This window comes from Ursus americanus, chromosome 18 (genome assembly GCF_024610735.1).
Source record: "Ursus americanus isolate L20-20 chromosome 18, mUrsAme1.1.p, whole genome shotgun sequence".
In the NCBI taxonomy this organism is placed as follows: Eukaryota; Metazoa; Chordata; class Mammalia; order Carnivora; family Ursidae; genus Ursus; species Ursus americanus.
In genome coordinates, this window is record NC_142144.1 from 12,223,776 (window position 1) to 12,237,210 (window position 13,435).

The window sequence follows — 13,435 nt, forward strand, 5'->3', positions numbered from 1 at the left end:
TCCTCAGTTAACTCAGATACCTTCTGTTCTTGGCTGTTACCATAGTCCTTGCTTTCTATCCAGGAGATCCAGGAGCCAGAGGTCAAGATGCTGCCTCCCAGGCCTGAGGACCTTCACAGACTTGCATGTCTATTTACCAGCAACAGAACAATGGGCAGAAGGTTATTATTTTACAGCAGAAAGAAAACACAGGGGGAAGACACCCATTATCTTCAATAGAGAAACAGTCATCGTGAGCTAATTGAAAAAATTCCTGCTGGCCTCCTGGGGAGAAGACTGTGCAAGGACCAGAGGGGCTGAGCCCCTGGAGCACTGGGGACAATGTCTTGAATGTCAGTGACACTCTGGGCTTCCTTCTGTCTGATCTGGTGGTTCTCTTTGGCAGGAGGGGTCAAAGTCATTCTTAAGTATACACAGAGATAGAGGAAGACTGTCAGGGACAGACTTCCTCTATCAGAGAGCAAGGCTCCCATGCCAGCCTCCTGTGAAGCTCACAGATCCCCCACTACCTGGAGAAGCTCTGTAGGGCAGGAGCTGTGCCTTGCTCAGAAGGTAGAATGGAAGGATGGACCCCATGGTGTCTTGACAAAGAGACTCCTAGAAAAGAGTTTGGACACTGCCACTTACTATGAGCTCCTGAAAAGTTTAATTCAGTCTGTAAGTGTAAAGTGGGGATAGTGGGATTGGGATAGTACCTTCCTCATGAAGTTGTTATGAGGATGAAATGAGGCAATGTTCTTAGAGTTCTTATCAGTTCTTACTGATATGTTCAATATATGCTAGGGTTTATCACCAATAATTTTTTAAATTTCAGAGCACTGAGCATCAGAAGATTATTAAATGAATTCATTCATTCATTCATTCATTCATCCTTTTCGATAAATATTTATTAAAGACTTCATTAAGGTTACAATCTAGGCTATGGAGCACAGCAATAAATAAAGTAGAAATACATCATCTGGCAGAACTTACATTTTAAGGAGAGGAAGCAAACAAAAACCAAAACAAATCAGTGCACAACAAAATAAAACACAAAAATCAAAACAATAAAATCCACGACATGGTAATTAGGGGAAAATGTCATGGAATACAACAAAGCAAGGAAGGGGTAGGAGCAGTTCAGATTGATTGATTGATTGATTGATGTTTATTTATTTATTTATTTTAGTAATCTCTACACCCAATGTGGGGCTCGAACTCACAACCCCAAGATCAAGAGTCACCTCTTCTTCTGACTGAACCAGCCAGGTGCACTAGTTTAGATTTAAATAGCGTGTCAAAGTAGGAGTCCAGGGAAGGTAAAATATGATTTTAATAATAGTTGATTAGAATGGGAATGTTTCCATTAACATTCCATTATGTGAGGAGGAAACCTCACACTCCAGCAAAGAATTTACTAAATCTACAGAAAATTGACAAATAATAGAAAATCCACATTTTGCCCTATTATTCTCAATGTCAATCCACAGTTACAAAGTTGCCAGCACCGTAATTGCTAAAATGGCTGCTTCAGATACTCTCCATCTCTCAAAATGCGTGATTTTCTAGGTCCTGCTCAAGACTCTCTCAGTCCAGAAGCTTCCTAAAATCATCAATCTTTAAACACATACGTCTGCCCCCAGATATGATGAGGCTCATTTACTCTACCCCCAGAGGCTGACTTTTCTCTTTGCCCAACTGTCTAGCACAGGTCTGGACACGTAGAAGGGACTCGATAATCACTGAAGTCAGTAGATTAGCTCCCTTCCTACAGACAAGAGGGGAAAAACATTAAGCCAAAATTCAACATGGCAACACCAAATGCTGGCAAGATTGTGGAGCAACAGGAAGTTTCATTCGTGGCTGTTGGGAGTGCAGCCACAAAGGATGGTCCTCTGCATAGTATTCCAAAGAGGAATGTCTGACAGTGCCATTTGGTGAACTAAAAACTGAGAAGGTGAGGTGATTGTCACTTGAAGAAAAAGATGTCCCTCCTAAAAAGTCTCCCCAGAGCCTCTTTCATGTCCCTGTTCCTCAGGCTGTAGATGAAGGGGTTCAGCATGGGGGTGACCACTGGGGCACCTGGGTGGCTCAGCCGTTAAGCGTCTGTCTTCGGCTCAGGTCATGATCCCAGGGTCCTGGGATCGAGCCCTGCATCGGGCTCCCTGCTCAGTGGAAAGCATGCTTCTCCCTCTCACATTCCCCTTGCTTATGTTCCCTCTCTTGCTGTCTCCCTCTGTCAAATAAATAAATAAAATCTTAAAAAAAAAAAAAAGCATGGGGGTGACCACTGTGTACATCACTGAAGCAATTATGTCTTTGTCATTGGAGTTGTTTGATGATGGGGAAATGTACAAAACCATAATTGTCCCATAGAACAGAAATACCACAAAGAGGTGGGAACCACAGGTGGACAAGTCTTTACAGATCCCCTTAGTAGAGGAAACCCTCAGGATGGAGACCCCAATGAGGACATGAAAGATCAGGATGTCTGTCAGTGGTATGATGATTCCCAGTGCCCTCACAGTGAAGATGACCAGCTCATTGATGGAAGTGTCAGAACAGGACAATTTGAGCAGAGCAGCAAGATCACAAAAGAAATGAGGGATAGTGTTGTCAGCACAGAAGGACATGGGGCCGGGCCAGGCTGGGGGTGTGGGACATTGCACTGCTACACGAGAATAACCAGGGCACAGCCACTAGTGAGATACACAGGTTTTCTCGCATGATGGTAGTGTAGTATAGAGGATGGCAGATGGCCACATAACTGTCATACACCATCACTCCAAGAAGGAGATTATCAATACAGACAAAAATACGGAAAAATACATCTGTGTTACACACCCTGCATAGGGGATGGATTGATCCCAAGTATGCATGTTTATCAGCATCTTGGGGACTGTGACAGATGAAAAGGAGATATCCGTGAGGGCCAAGTGGCTGAGGAAAAAGTACATGGGGGTGTGGAGGTGAGAGTCCAGCCTGATCAGCAGGACGATGAGCAGGTTCCCCAGCATCGTGGTCAGGTACATGCCCAGGAACAGGGCAAAAAACATGCCCTGCTGCTCTGGCTGGTTGGGGAGCCCCAGGAGGAGGCACTCAGGCACACTGCTCTGGTTTTCCAGCCTCATGCTCCTCTTCTGTCTTCTGGGGCTGAAGGGATAAGGAAATGTCAGAGACTTTGGGAGTTGATAATAGCCACCACAATGAGGTTTCTTATTTTCTTTTTTTTTTAATAATAATATTTTTTTATTATATTATGTTAGGCACCATACAGTACATCCCTGGTTTTTGATGTAAAGTTCCATGATTCATTAGTTGCGTATAACACCCAGTGCACCATGCAATACGTGCCCTCCTTACTACCCATCACCAGCCTATCCCATTCCCCCACCCCCTCCCCTCTAAAGTCCTCAGTTTGTTTCTCAGAGTCCATAGTCTCTCATGCTTCATTCCCCCTTCTGATTACCCCCCCTTTCTTTATCCCTTTCTTCTCCTACCGATCTTCCTACTTCTTATGTTCCATAAATGAGTGAAAACATATGATAATTGTCTTTCCCTGCTTGACTTATTTCACTTAGCATTATCCTTATTTTCTCCTAAAAAAAAAAATTCAAAAAACTGTCTGAATTTCTATCATCCCCTAGTGTTGCCAAAGTACAAGACCAACCCTCAATGCCCAACATGATTCCTTTTAGTGGAAACCAAATCAAAATCTTTTTTTTAGAAGGAGGGGGGAGGAGAGGGTCAGAGAGAGGGAAGGAGATAGAGAGAATCTCAAGCAGGCTCCACATGCAGCATGGAACCTGACACAGGGTTCCATCCCACAACCCTGAGATCATAACCTGAGCTGAAATCAAGAGTCAGACACTTAACTGACTGAGCCACCTAAGCACCCCAAGAGCAAAATCATTCTTACTTGTTTTTAACCAACCATGTTCCTGGCATTATGCTACTAATTGGAGATATAAGAATAAATAGGACACACGGGCCGTCTCCCCCCAGGATGCTGACCCTTGAAAGAACACCTGACAGAGGACAGACTGAAGGTATGGGTCTACAGCCAGATTGTTTGTGTTGAGATTCCGGCTCCACCACTTGCTAGCGGTATGACTTGTGGAGCTAAATCTCTCTTGGCCTAATGTTATGCTTCTATAATGTAAAGATACCAATATCACACATTTGTAGACGTTAATAAGAGATCTCTAATTCAATACACGTTAGTATCCAAGTACAGTCCTACATAAAATAAACACACAAAGTTTTAGCGATTATTTTTATGACAGGACAAATAAAACCAGAATCAAATTTAAGGATTTCATGAAACAACATTATGAGATGATCAGCACGAAAGACCAAGTAGCTGATCTAAAACTTGTGTTAACCAGAGTGTTTCCCAGAGTCCATAGTCTCTCATGGTTCATTCCCCCTTCTCTTTACCCTCCCTTCCTGGGAAACAAACTGAGGGCTTCAGAGGGGAGGGGGTGGGGGATTGGGATAGGCTGGTGATGGGTATTAAGGAGGGCATGCATTGCATGGTGCACTGGGTGTTACACGCAAGTAATGAATCATGGAACATTACATCAAAAACTAGGGATGTACTGTATGGTGACTAATATAACATAATAAAAAATTATTTTAAAAAAACCAACAAAACAAAAACCTTGTGTTAACCTGTCTGAGTGCTCACACTCTCAGAGGAGTTCCTGAGTTCATTTCCTATCACTGGGGTAAATTCCCTGCTGGAACCTGACTTAGTACATGTTCATCTTTTTTTGCCAAGAAATAAATCTTACTTCAGTTCTCCTCTCTCTCCATCTGTGTCTGGTGCTTGAAGCTGGCTCAGGTCTCGGTATTCATGGACAGGAAGATACCTGAGAGTGGGACCTGGGATCTGGAATGTGGGAAATACTGAAGAACTGGAGGTGTCTGTTAGAATTCACAGTTACCTGATTTACCGTCACTGCTTCCTAGTATCTTCCTAGATCTTCACACTGAGAATAATTGACATTTAATGAACACTGTGTCAGACAAATATTTTTATTATTATATTATGTTAGTCACCATACAGCACATCATTAGCTTTTGTTGTAGATTCCATGATTCATTGTTTGCATATAATACCCAGTGCTCCATGCAATACATGCCCTCCTTAATACCCATCACCAGGCTAGCCCATCGCCCCCCCCCCCGCCAGAACCTCAGTTTGTTTCCTGGAGCCCATAGTCTCTCATGGTTCGTCTCCCCCTCTGTTTTCCCTCCCTTCATTTTCCCCTTCCTTCTCCTAATGATCTCCCTGCTATTCCTTATGTTCCACAAATAAGTGAAAACATGTTATAATTGTCTTTCTCTGCTAGACTTATTTCACTTAGCATAATCTCCTCCAGTTCCATCCATGTGGATGCAAATGTTGGGTAATCATCCTTTTTGATGGCTGCGTAATATTGCATTGTATATATGGACCACATCTTTATCCATTCATCTGTTGAAGGGCACCTCGGCTCCTTCCACAGTTTGGCTATTGTGGACATTGCTGCTATGAACATTGGGATGCATATGGTCATTCTTTTCACTACATCTGTTATCTTTGGGGTAAATACCCAGTAGTGCAATTGCTGGGTTATAGGGTAGCTCTATTTTTAACTTTTTGAGAAACCTCCACACTATTTTCCAAAGTGGCTGCACCAACTTGCATTCCCACCAACAGTGTAGGAGGGATCCCCTTTCTCCACATCCTCTCCAACATTTGTTGTTTCTTGCCTTGTCAATTTTTGCCATTCTAACTGGTGTAAGGTGGTATCTCAATGTGGTTTTTTTTAATAATATTTTTTATTATATTATGTTAGTCACCATACAGTACATCCCTGGTTTTTGATGTAAAGTTCCATGATTCATTAGTTGCGATTTGAATTTCCCTGATGGCTAATAATGTTGAACATTTTTTCATGTGTCTGTTAGCCATTCATATGTCTTCATTGGAAAAGTGTCTGTTCATATCTTCTGCCCATTTTTTGATTTGATTATTTGTTTTTTGGGTGTTGAGTTTGAGAAGTTCTTTATAGCTCTTGGATACCAGCCCTTTATCTGAAGTGTCATTTGCAAATATCTTCTCCCATTCTGTGGGCTTTTCCTTTTTTAACTTGCATGCGCAGAGCTTGGAAAATTGCCTAGCTTATAGTAGTCAAATGGTAAATATTTTTGTGTGCATGAGTTATGAATTCATGTATTTATCTTTTCCTTCTTAGAAATAGAAGCTCTCAGTTTGGGAACAAGACAACACTCATTTTCCCAAATTAAAATTAATCAGGCAGATAAAGGATATTCTCACTACAAAAATCCAATTTAAAGTGGAAAATTGCAATCTTCCTAGAATGGAGAACTTAGGTGACTTGATGGACTCCTCTGTGCTCCCCTATTAATTTCTTGTCATAGGCAAAATCAAATTTAAGTTTAAGTTTTAGAAAACTATCAAAAACACTTTATTTTCTAGCTACTGCATTAAGAACGTAGGCATTCTGGACTTTCTAAAACTAAACATTAGATACTTTACTGAATATTTGTAGCTTTGGGAAATAATAGATAAACAGGAAATAGAGAGCTAATTTATATCTCATTTACTTCAATAGATAGAAACTGTGAGTTATAATTAAAAGCTAGATGTGACCAAATTGAAATGGGTCAGGTCCTATAACATAACTGCCCATTTAAAGGGCAGGATACATGGGTAATCAACACACAATTTTTCAAGAAGGCATCTCTGACAAGGTCAGTAGGTGAAATAACACAATTAGGTGATTCTCACTTGGTGAAAAGGATATTGTTTCTGAAAAGAATCCCCAGAGCCAATTTCATGTCTCTGTTCCTTAGGCTGTAGATGAAGGGGTTCAACATAGGGGTGACCACTGTATACATCAGTGAGGCAATCATGTCTTTGTCATTAGAGTTGCTCGATGAGGAGGAAAAGTACAGTGCCATAATTGTTCCATAGAATAGAGACACCACAGAGAGGTGGGAGCCACAGGTGGACAAGGCTTTGCAGATGCCCTTGGTAGAGGGGACCTTTAGAATAGAGGCCCCAATGTGGCCATAAGAGACCAGGATACCACTCAATGGAAAAATGACAACCGCAGCCCCTGCAGTAAATATGACCAGCTCATTAAGAGAGGTGTTGGAACAGGACAGCTTGAGTAGGATGGGGAGGCTACAGAAAAAGTGGGGAATGATGTTGTCAGCACAGAAGGACACCTGAGTCAGGAGGAGGGTGTGCAGGAGGGCACTGCCACAGGAGAGAATCCAGGAGCCAGCCACCAACAGCACACACAGGTCCTCCTTCATGATGGTGGTGTAGTGTAGAGGGTGACAAATGGCTGCGTACCTGTCATATGCCATCACTGCGAGAAGGAGATTATCAACACAACCAAAGAGTATATAAAAATACGTCTGTGAAATACATCCTGGATAGGAAATGGATAAGTGCTGAGTCTGCATGTTCATGAGCATCTTTGGGATGGTGACAGATGAAAAGGAAAGATCAGTGAAGGCCAAGTGGCTGAGGAGGAAGTACATGGGGGTGTGGAGGCGAGAGTCCAGCCTGATGAGCAGGATGATGAGGAGGTTTCCCAGCACCGTGGTCAGGTACATGCCCAGGAAGAGGGCAAAGAACAGACCCTGCTGCTCTGGCCGGATGGGGAGCCCCAGGAGGAGGAACTTGGACACGCTGCTCTGGTTCTCCTTCCTCATGCTGCTTTTCTCTCCTGGTGGAATAAAGAGAAATGGGAAATGTCAGGCACTTAGAAATACTAAGCATAGCAATTACCCTGTGGTCACATATTTCTCCAAGTGACTATGTCAGAGTTCCGACAAGTATTGCCTCGCACTCATCCAGCCTTGTGGGAGGTATGCAATGAGATTTGTCTGTACCCTGACACAGCCACTTGGAGAAAGAATGTGACATCCAACTCTTCAGTGGGAATCAGGAACAGCTCATTCTTTATTGGTGTTTTTTACACATACAGAGACACTGTTGTAGGCGCTAGGGAGAAAATCATAGATAAGACACAGTCCCGTCCTCTGGGGAGTCCACATTCCAGTGAGCAGCCTCACAGTCCTGATCAAGAGCATGGCTCTGCAGCCTGGCTGCTTATGAGCTTGTACCTGGTTCTTGCTTATCGTGATTGTTGCTCGCCCTCTCTGTCTTTCTCACAGACATAAGCCTGCTTGCCATTTATAGCACTGAGAAGATTAAAGAAACATTATATGTACAAAATAAGTCCTCAATACATAAACTCACTTCCCACCATTAGATTGACTATTATCAAAAAAAGGGAAAGGAAAAGGGAAGGGAGGGGAGGAAGGGGAGAGGTGGGGAGGGGAGGGGAGGGGAGGGGAGGGAAGGGAAGGGAAGGGAAGGGAAGGGAAGGGAAGGGAAGGGAAGGGAAGGGAAGGAATGGATAAACAAAATGTGGTATATGCATACAGTGGAGTGGAAAGAAGGAAATCCTGACACATGCTACAATGTGGATGAACCTTGAAGACATTATGCTGAGTAAAATAAGCCAGTCATCAAATTATAAATACTGTGTGATTCCACCCACATGAGATCCTAGAATAGTCAAATTCATAGAGACGAAAAGTAGAATGGTGGTGGCCAGCAGTTAGAGGGAAGGGAAATGAGAAGTTATTGTTCAATGTATACAGTTTCAGCTTGGGAAGACAGGAGAAGTTCTGGAAGTAGATGGTGGTGATGGTGTGAATGTACTTAATACCACAGAACTGTACACTTAAAAATTACTTACATGGCAAATTTTAAATTATATATTTCACCACAATAAAAATGTTTTAAGATAGAAAATATATCAATAAGAGTTAACAAATTATTGACTCAAGGGGTGCCTGGCTGGCTCAGTCAGTGGTACGTGCCACTCTTTTTTTTTTTTTTTTTTTTTGCTGAGTTTACCTCATTTTTTTTTAAGATTTTATTTATTTATTTGACAGAGACAGCCAGCAAGAGAGGGAACACAAGCAGGGGGAGTGGGAGAGGAAGAAGCAGGCTCCTAGCGGAGGAGCCTGACGTGGGGCTCGATCCCAGAACACTGGGATCACGCCCTGAGCCGAAGGCAGACACTTAACGACTGCTCCACACAGGCGCCCCGGTACGTGCCACTCTTGATCTCAGGGTTTTGAGTTCAAGCCCTATGCTGGGTATAGACATTACTTAAAAATAAAATCTTTTGGAGCACCTGGATGGCACACTCGGTTAAACATCCAACTCTTGATTTCAGCTCAAGTCATGATCTCAGGATCCTGGGATTGAGCCCTGTGTCAGGCTCTGAGCTCAGCAAGTAGTATGCTTGGGATTCTCTCTCTCCCTTTCCCTCTGCCTTTCCCCCAGTTTTCATTCTCTCTCTGTGTGTCTCTCCTAAATAAATAAATTTAAAATCTTTTTAAAAATTTATTTATTTATTTATTTATTTATTTGACACAGAGAGAAAGAGAGAAAGCACAAGCATGGGGAGCGGCAGGCAGAGTGAGAGGGAGAAGCTGGCTCCCTGTTGAGCAGGGAGCCCAATGCGGGACTTGATCCCAGGACCCTGGAATCATGACCTGAGCCAAAGGCAGATGCCACCCAGGTGCCCCTAAAAAAAAAAACTTTGAAAAAATAAAGATTGCATTTAAAAGGAGGGTGACTAAAGAAGGCACATGATGTGATGAGCACTGGGTGTTATATTCAACTAATGAATCATTCAACAATGTATCAAAAACTAATGATGTACTGTACCTTGGCTAATTGAATTTAAATAAAACAACAACAATAAGAAACAAGAGGGTGACCAAAAAATAGAATAAATAAGCTCACTGTTTTGGCAGGATGAATGACCAAGATCATAGGTCAGGAATTAAAGATAACAGAGGTATAAATATGCCATCAAGCAAGATTAAGTAACTTCCTGATAATATGTCTTTACTTCTGTGGTCTCGCCCACATCCAGGGAAATAGTGAAGGCCCAGACCATGGTCCCTTGAGATTAGTACATCCACAGCACTTAACTCACCACATTTTTAATAAATTTGCCAATAAATAACTCCCTTCATATCTGCCATTCTGTCTCTCCCCTTCCATCTCTGCACTTCATAGTGGCTGAGTTCTGAGTGTACATGTGATGTAAGTGACATGAGAATCTGCCCAATGATGTGGCCCCAGAGAACAAGATATTACAGATGTCATTGGCCCAAGGAGCTGTATCAGAATTCACAGTCACTGTGTAACTAGACAAGGTTCCAGAATTAGCTACACCATGTTACCCAAAGTGGAAATGTGGAAATCACTGAAGGTCAGTGAAGAAAATTGGGGGCACTGGAGCAGTTCAGTAGCCTTCAAACCACATGGACAAATTTCCATCAACTTTGCATAAAGAGGACTTTCCTTGGAGTTTCCTGTTATGTCTAGAGCTGAGACAAGAGAGGAGTCAGGCTGCAGGGCACTTTCCCTAGGTCAAGTGCATACACAACACACACACACACACAAAAAGACACGCAGAGTAACACAGAAACAAATAAACCCAAGGTGCTGTGCTTATGGCCCTATCTGACGTATACTCATCTCCAGTTGCTCATCTCCATGGTCAGTTGCTATGGAAAACAGTATGGAGTTTCCTCAAAACATTGAAAATAGATAGACTGGTGATGGGTAGTAAGGAGGGCACGTATTGCATGGTGCACTGGGTGTTATATGCAACTAATGAATCATCGAACTTTACATCGGAAACCGGGGATGAACTGTATGGCGACTAACATAATATAATAAAAAAACATTAAAAAAAAAACATTGAAAATAGAACTACCACACCATCTTGCATCCTGCTTCTGGGTATATACCTTTAGGAAGGATTGAAATCAAGATCTCAAAGGGATATCAAAAGCACTTCCATGCTCATTGCAGTACTCTTCACAACAGTGAAGTTATGGAAACAATCCGAATGTCCGCCAACAAAAGAATGGATAAAGAAAATGTGGTATAAACATACAATGGAATATTATTCCACCTTAGAAAAGAAGGAAATCCTTCCATTTGTGACAATATGGATGAACCTGGAGGACATTATGCTAAGTGAAATAAGCCAGTTCCAGAAGGACAAATATTGTATGATTTCACTTTTATGAGGTGTCTACAAGAGTCAAACTCATAGAAAGAGAGAATAAATAGTAACTACCAAAGGGAGGGGGGAAAAGGTATAGCTGTTATTCAAAAGATATGAAGTTTCAGTACTTAGATGAATTAGTTCGAGAGGCCTGCTCTACAGCATCGTACCTGTAGTCCACAGTACTTCATTGTGCACTTAAAAATTCATTAAAAGAGTAAATCTCATTTTAAGTTTTTTTATCCAGAAAAAAAACCGGGACACAAGGAAATTTTTGGAGGTGATGGATTATCTATTACCTGGATTGTGGTAATAGCTTCGAATGTATATGCATATGTCCAAACTCATTAAATTGCATACATTAATTTTGTAGTTTTTTCTATCAGTTACATGTCATTCAAGCTATTTAAAAAGTCATGCAAAGACCACATCCAGTCGTCCGGGCAACTCACAAACCACACACACAGAAAACCTCACTACACACAGTAAGAATCACATGTAGTCCAACACAACATACAAGCAACCTAAAAAGAAGCAACATACACACACCCACACAAGACACGTATATGCATTGGCAGGAGATTTCCAGCTTTCCATGATCTATCATCAGCACTATACAATAGGAATTTCCACAATGATGGAAATGCTCTCTGTCTACATTGTCCACTGTAGCAGCACTAGCCCCATGTGACTACTGAGGACTTGAAATGGAGCTACTACAACTGAGGAATGAAAATTTTGATTTCAATTAATTTTAATTTTATGGCCACATGTGGCTAACAGCATCATAAAGGTCAGTGTGCAAGTCAGCCTCTAAAAACACAAGCAACATAAATACATTGTCTCCTAGTCCTCACATAAATGCATGTATCTAGATCTAGTGATGGTTCCCCACCTTACTCTGATCTATGTCAATTCTTGCTGGTCCAGGCTGTTACCCGAATACTCCCCTGTTATGCCTTCATGGCCTGAGGGTTTTAGCACCTTTCATGCTTGTTCAGAAGCACTAGAAAATGAGCAGGAAGATTCACATTTACCAATAAGACAAAGACCCAGGGGAACACAACCTCAAGCTTCTGGTTAGAGAAGAAGCCAACAGAAGTAATTGCCCAATTTCTTGCCTCCCTCTTGAGATGGATCCTGTGCAGGGGCCAAAAGGGGCTGAACCACAAAAGTCCCAGGAGAAAGTGTCCCTGGTGTCAGTGACATGTTGGCCTCCCCTCTGCCTGGTCATGAGAACCTGGAGAGGCCATGAACATCCTTGACCTGAAGAACCCAGCAATGGAATCTGTCTCTCCATACATCATAGAAAGGCCCAGATAGAGTAGTACTAACCTTGTAGACTCCCACACCACTGACCCCAAACTGCATTAGAGCACGTATTACACTGCCACCATTCTTTCCATTCTTAGAGAACCACAAAAAATCCACAAAAGCCAAAGCAATCTTGGGAAAAATGAACAAAGTTAGAGGCATCACACTTTCTGACTTCAAACTATAATACAGACCTATAGTAATCAACACAGTATGTTATTGGCATGAAAACATATAGACCATGGAACAGAATACAGAGCCCAGAGATAAAACCATGCATAGGCCATCAACTAAGCCTTGACAAGGGAACCAAGTGTATACACAATGAGTAAAGGATAGTCTTCAATAAACGGTGTTGGAAAACTGGATATCTACATGTGAAAGAATGAATGTGGATCCCAACAATGTGAAAATAGCTGCCATTCTGTCTTTCCCCTGTGACATTCAGTCCCAGGAGCCAAAAATGTCTGCCACCTTCATGGGCAGCAGCACCACCATCCAGGAGCTGTTTAAGTGCATGTTTCAGAGCAGTTCATGGCCATGTTCAGGTGCAAGGCCTTCCTGCACTGGTACACAAGCAAGGGCATGGATGAGGTGGAGCTCACTGAGGCCAAGAGCAGCATGCATGACCTGGTGTCCGAGTATCAGCAGTACCAGGATGTCAGGGCCAAGGAGGAGGGTGAATTTGAGGAGAAGGCAGAGGAGGAGGTGGCCTAAAGCTGTCTGGTACCCAGTACAACATGGAAGCTGTGCATACTCTTTATTTACTCACAACCTGTTCTCTGATGGCCATGTCTCACTGTGTGTTCACTGCTCTTCTTCCTGTCTTGACAGCACATGCGCTACAGCATGAGGTATTTGTGTATGAAGTTTTCTATCCATTCCAGGTGGAGACTAGACCCTTATATAAATACATGAGATACCACCTTACACCAGTCAGAATGAATAAAATTAACAAGACAGGAAACAGCAAGTGTTGGTGAGGATGTGGAGAAAGGGAAACC

At 42.4% G+C, this 13,435-nt stretch overlaps 2 protein-coding genes and 1 pseudogene across 2 annotated transcripts; 1 reads left to right on the forward strand and 2 right to left on the reverse strand.

Annotated features, from left to right (window-relative positions):
* Positions 1-1,948: 1,948 nt before the first annotated feature.
* Positions 1,949-3,110, reverse strand: LOC123788073 (olfactory receptor 1J4-like; annotated as a pseudogene).
* A 3,667-nt stretch (positions 3,111-6,777) lies between these two features.
* Positions 6,778-7,719, reverse strand: LOC123787998 (olfactory receptor 1J1-like). The gene has a single exon (XM_045791008.2). The coding sequence runs from the start codon at positions 7,717-7,719 to the stop codon at positions 6,778-6,780; it is 942 nt and encodes a 313-aa protein (XP_045646964.2).
* Positions 7,720-12,816: 5,097 nt separating this feature from the next.
* LOC148108560 (tubulin beta chain-like) lies at positions 12,817-13,148 on the forward strand. Its single transcript, XM_087869677.1, has 2 exons — positions 12,817-12,938; positions 12,980-13,148. Exons 1-2 carry the CDS (start codon positions 12,817-12,819, stop codon positions 13,146-13,148), a joined length of 291 nt encoding a protein of 96 aa, XP_087725803.1.
* Positions 13,149-13,435: the final 287 nt, after the last annotated feature.

Excerpts from the sequence above, each read along its gene's own strand:
- LOC123787998 (XM_045791008.2), bottom strand. The coding sequence starts at position 7,719 with ATGAGGAAGGAGAACCAGAGCAGCGTGTCCAAGTTCCTCCTCCTGGGG.
- LOC148108560 (XM_087869677.1), top strand. The coding sequence starts at position 12,817 with ATGAATGTGGATCCCAACAATGTGAAAATAGCTGCCATTCTGTCTTTC. Across the intron at positions 12,939-12,979 it reads AGCACCACCATCCAGGAGCT|GTGCAAGGCCTTCCTGCACT; the intron begins GTTTAAGTGCAT and ends GGCCATGTTCAG.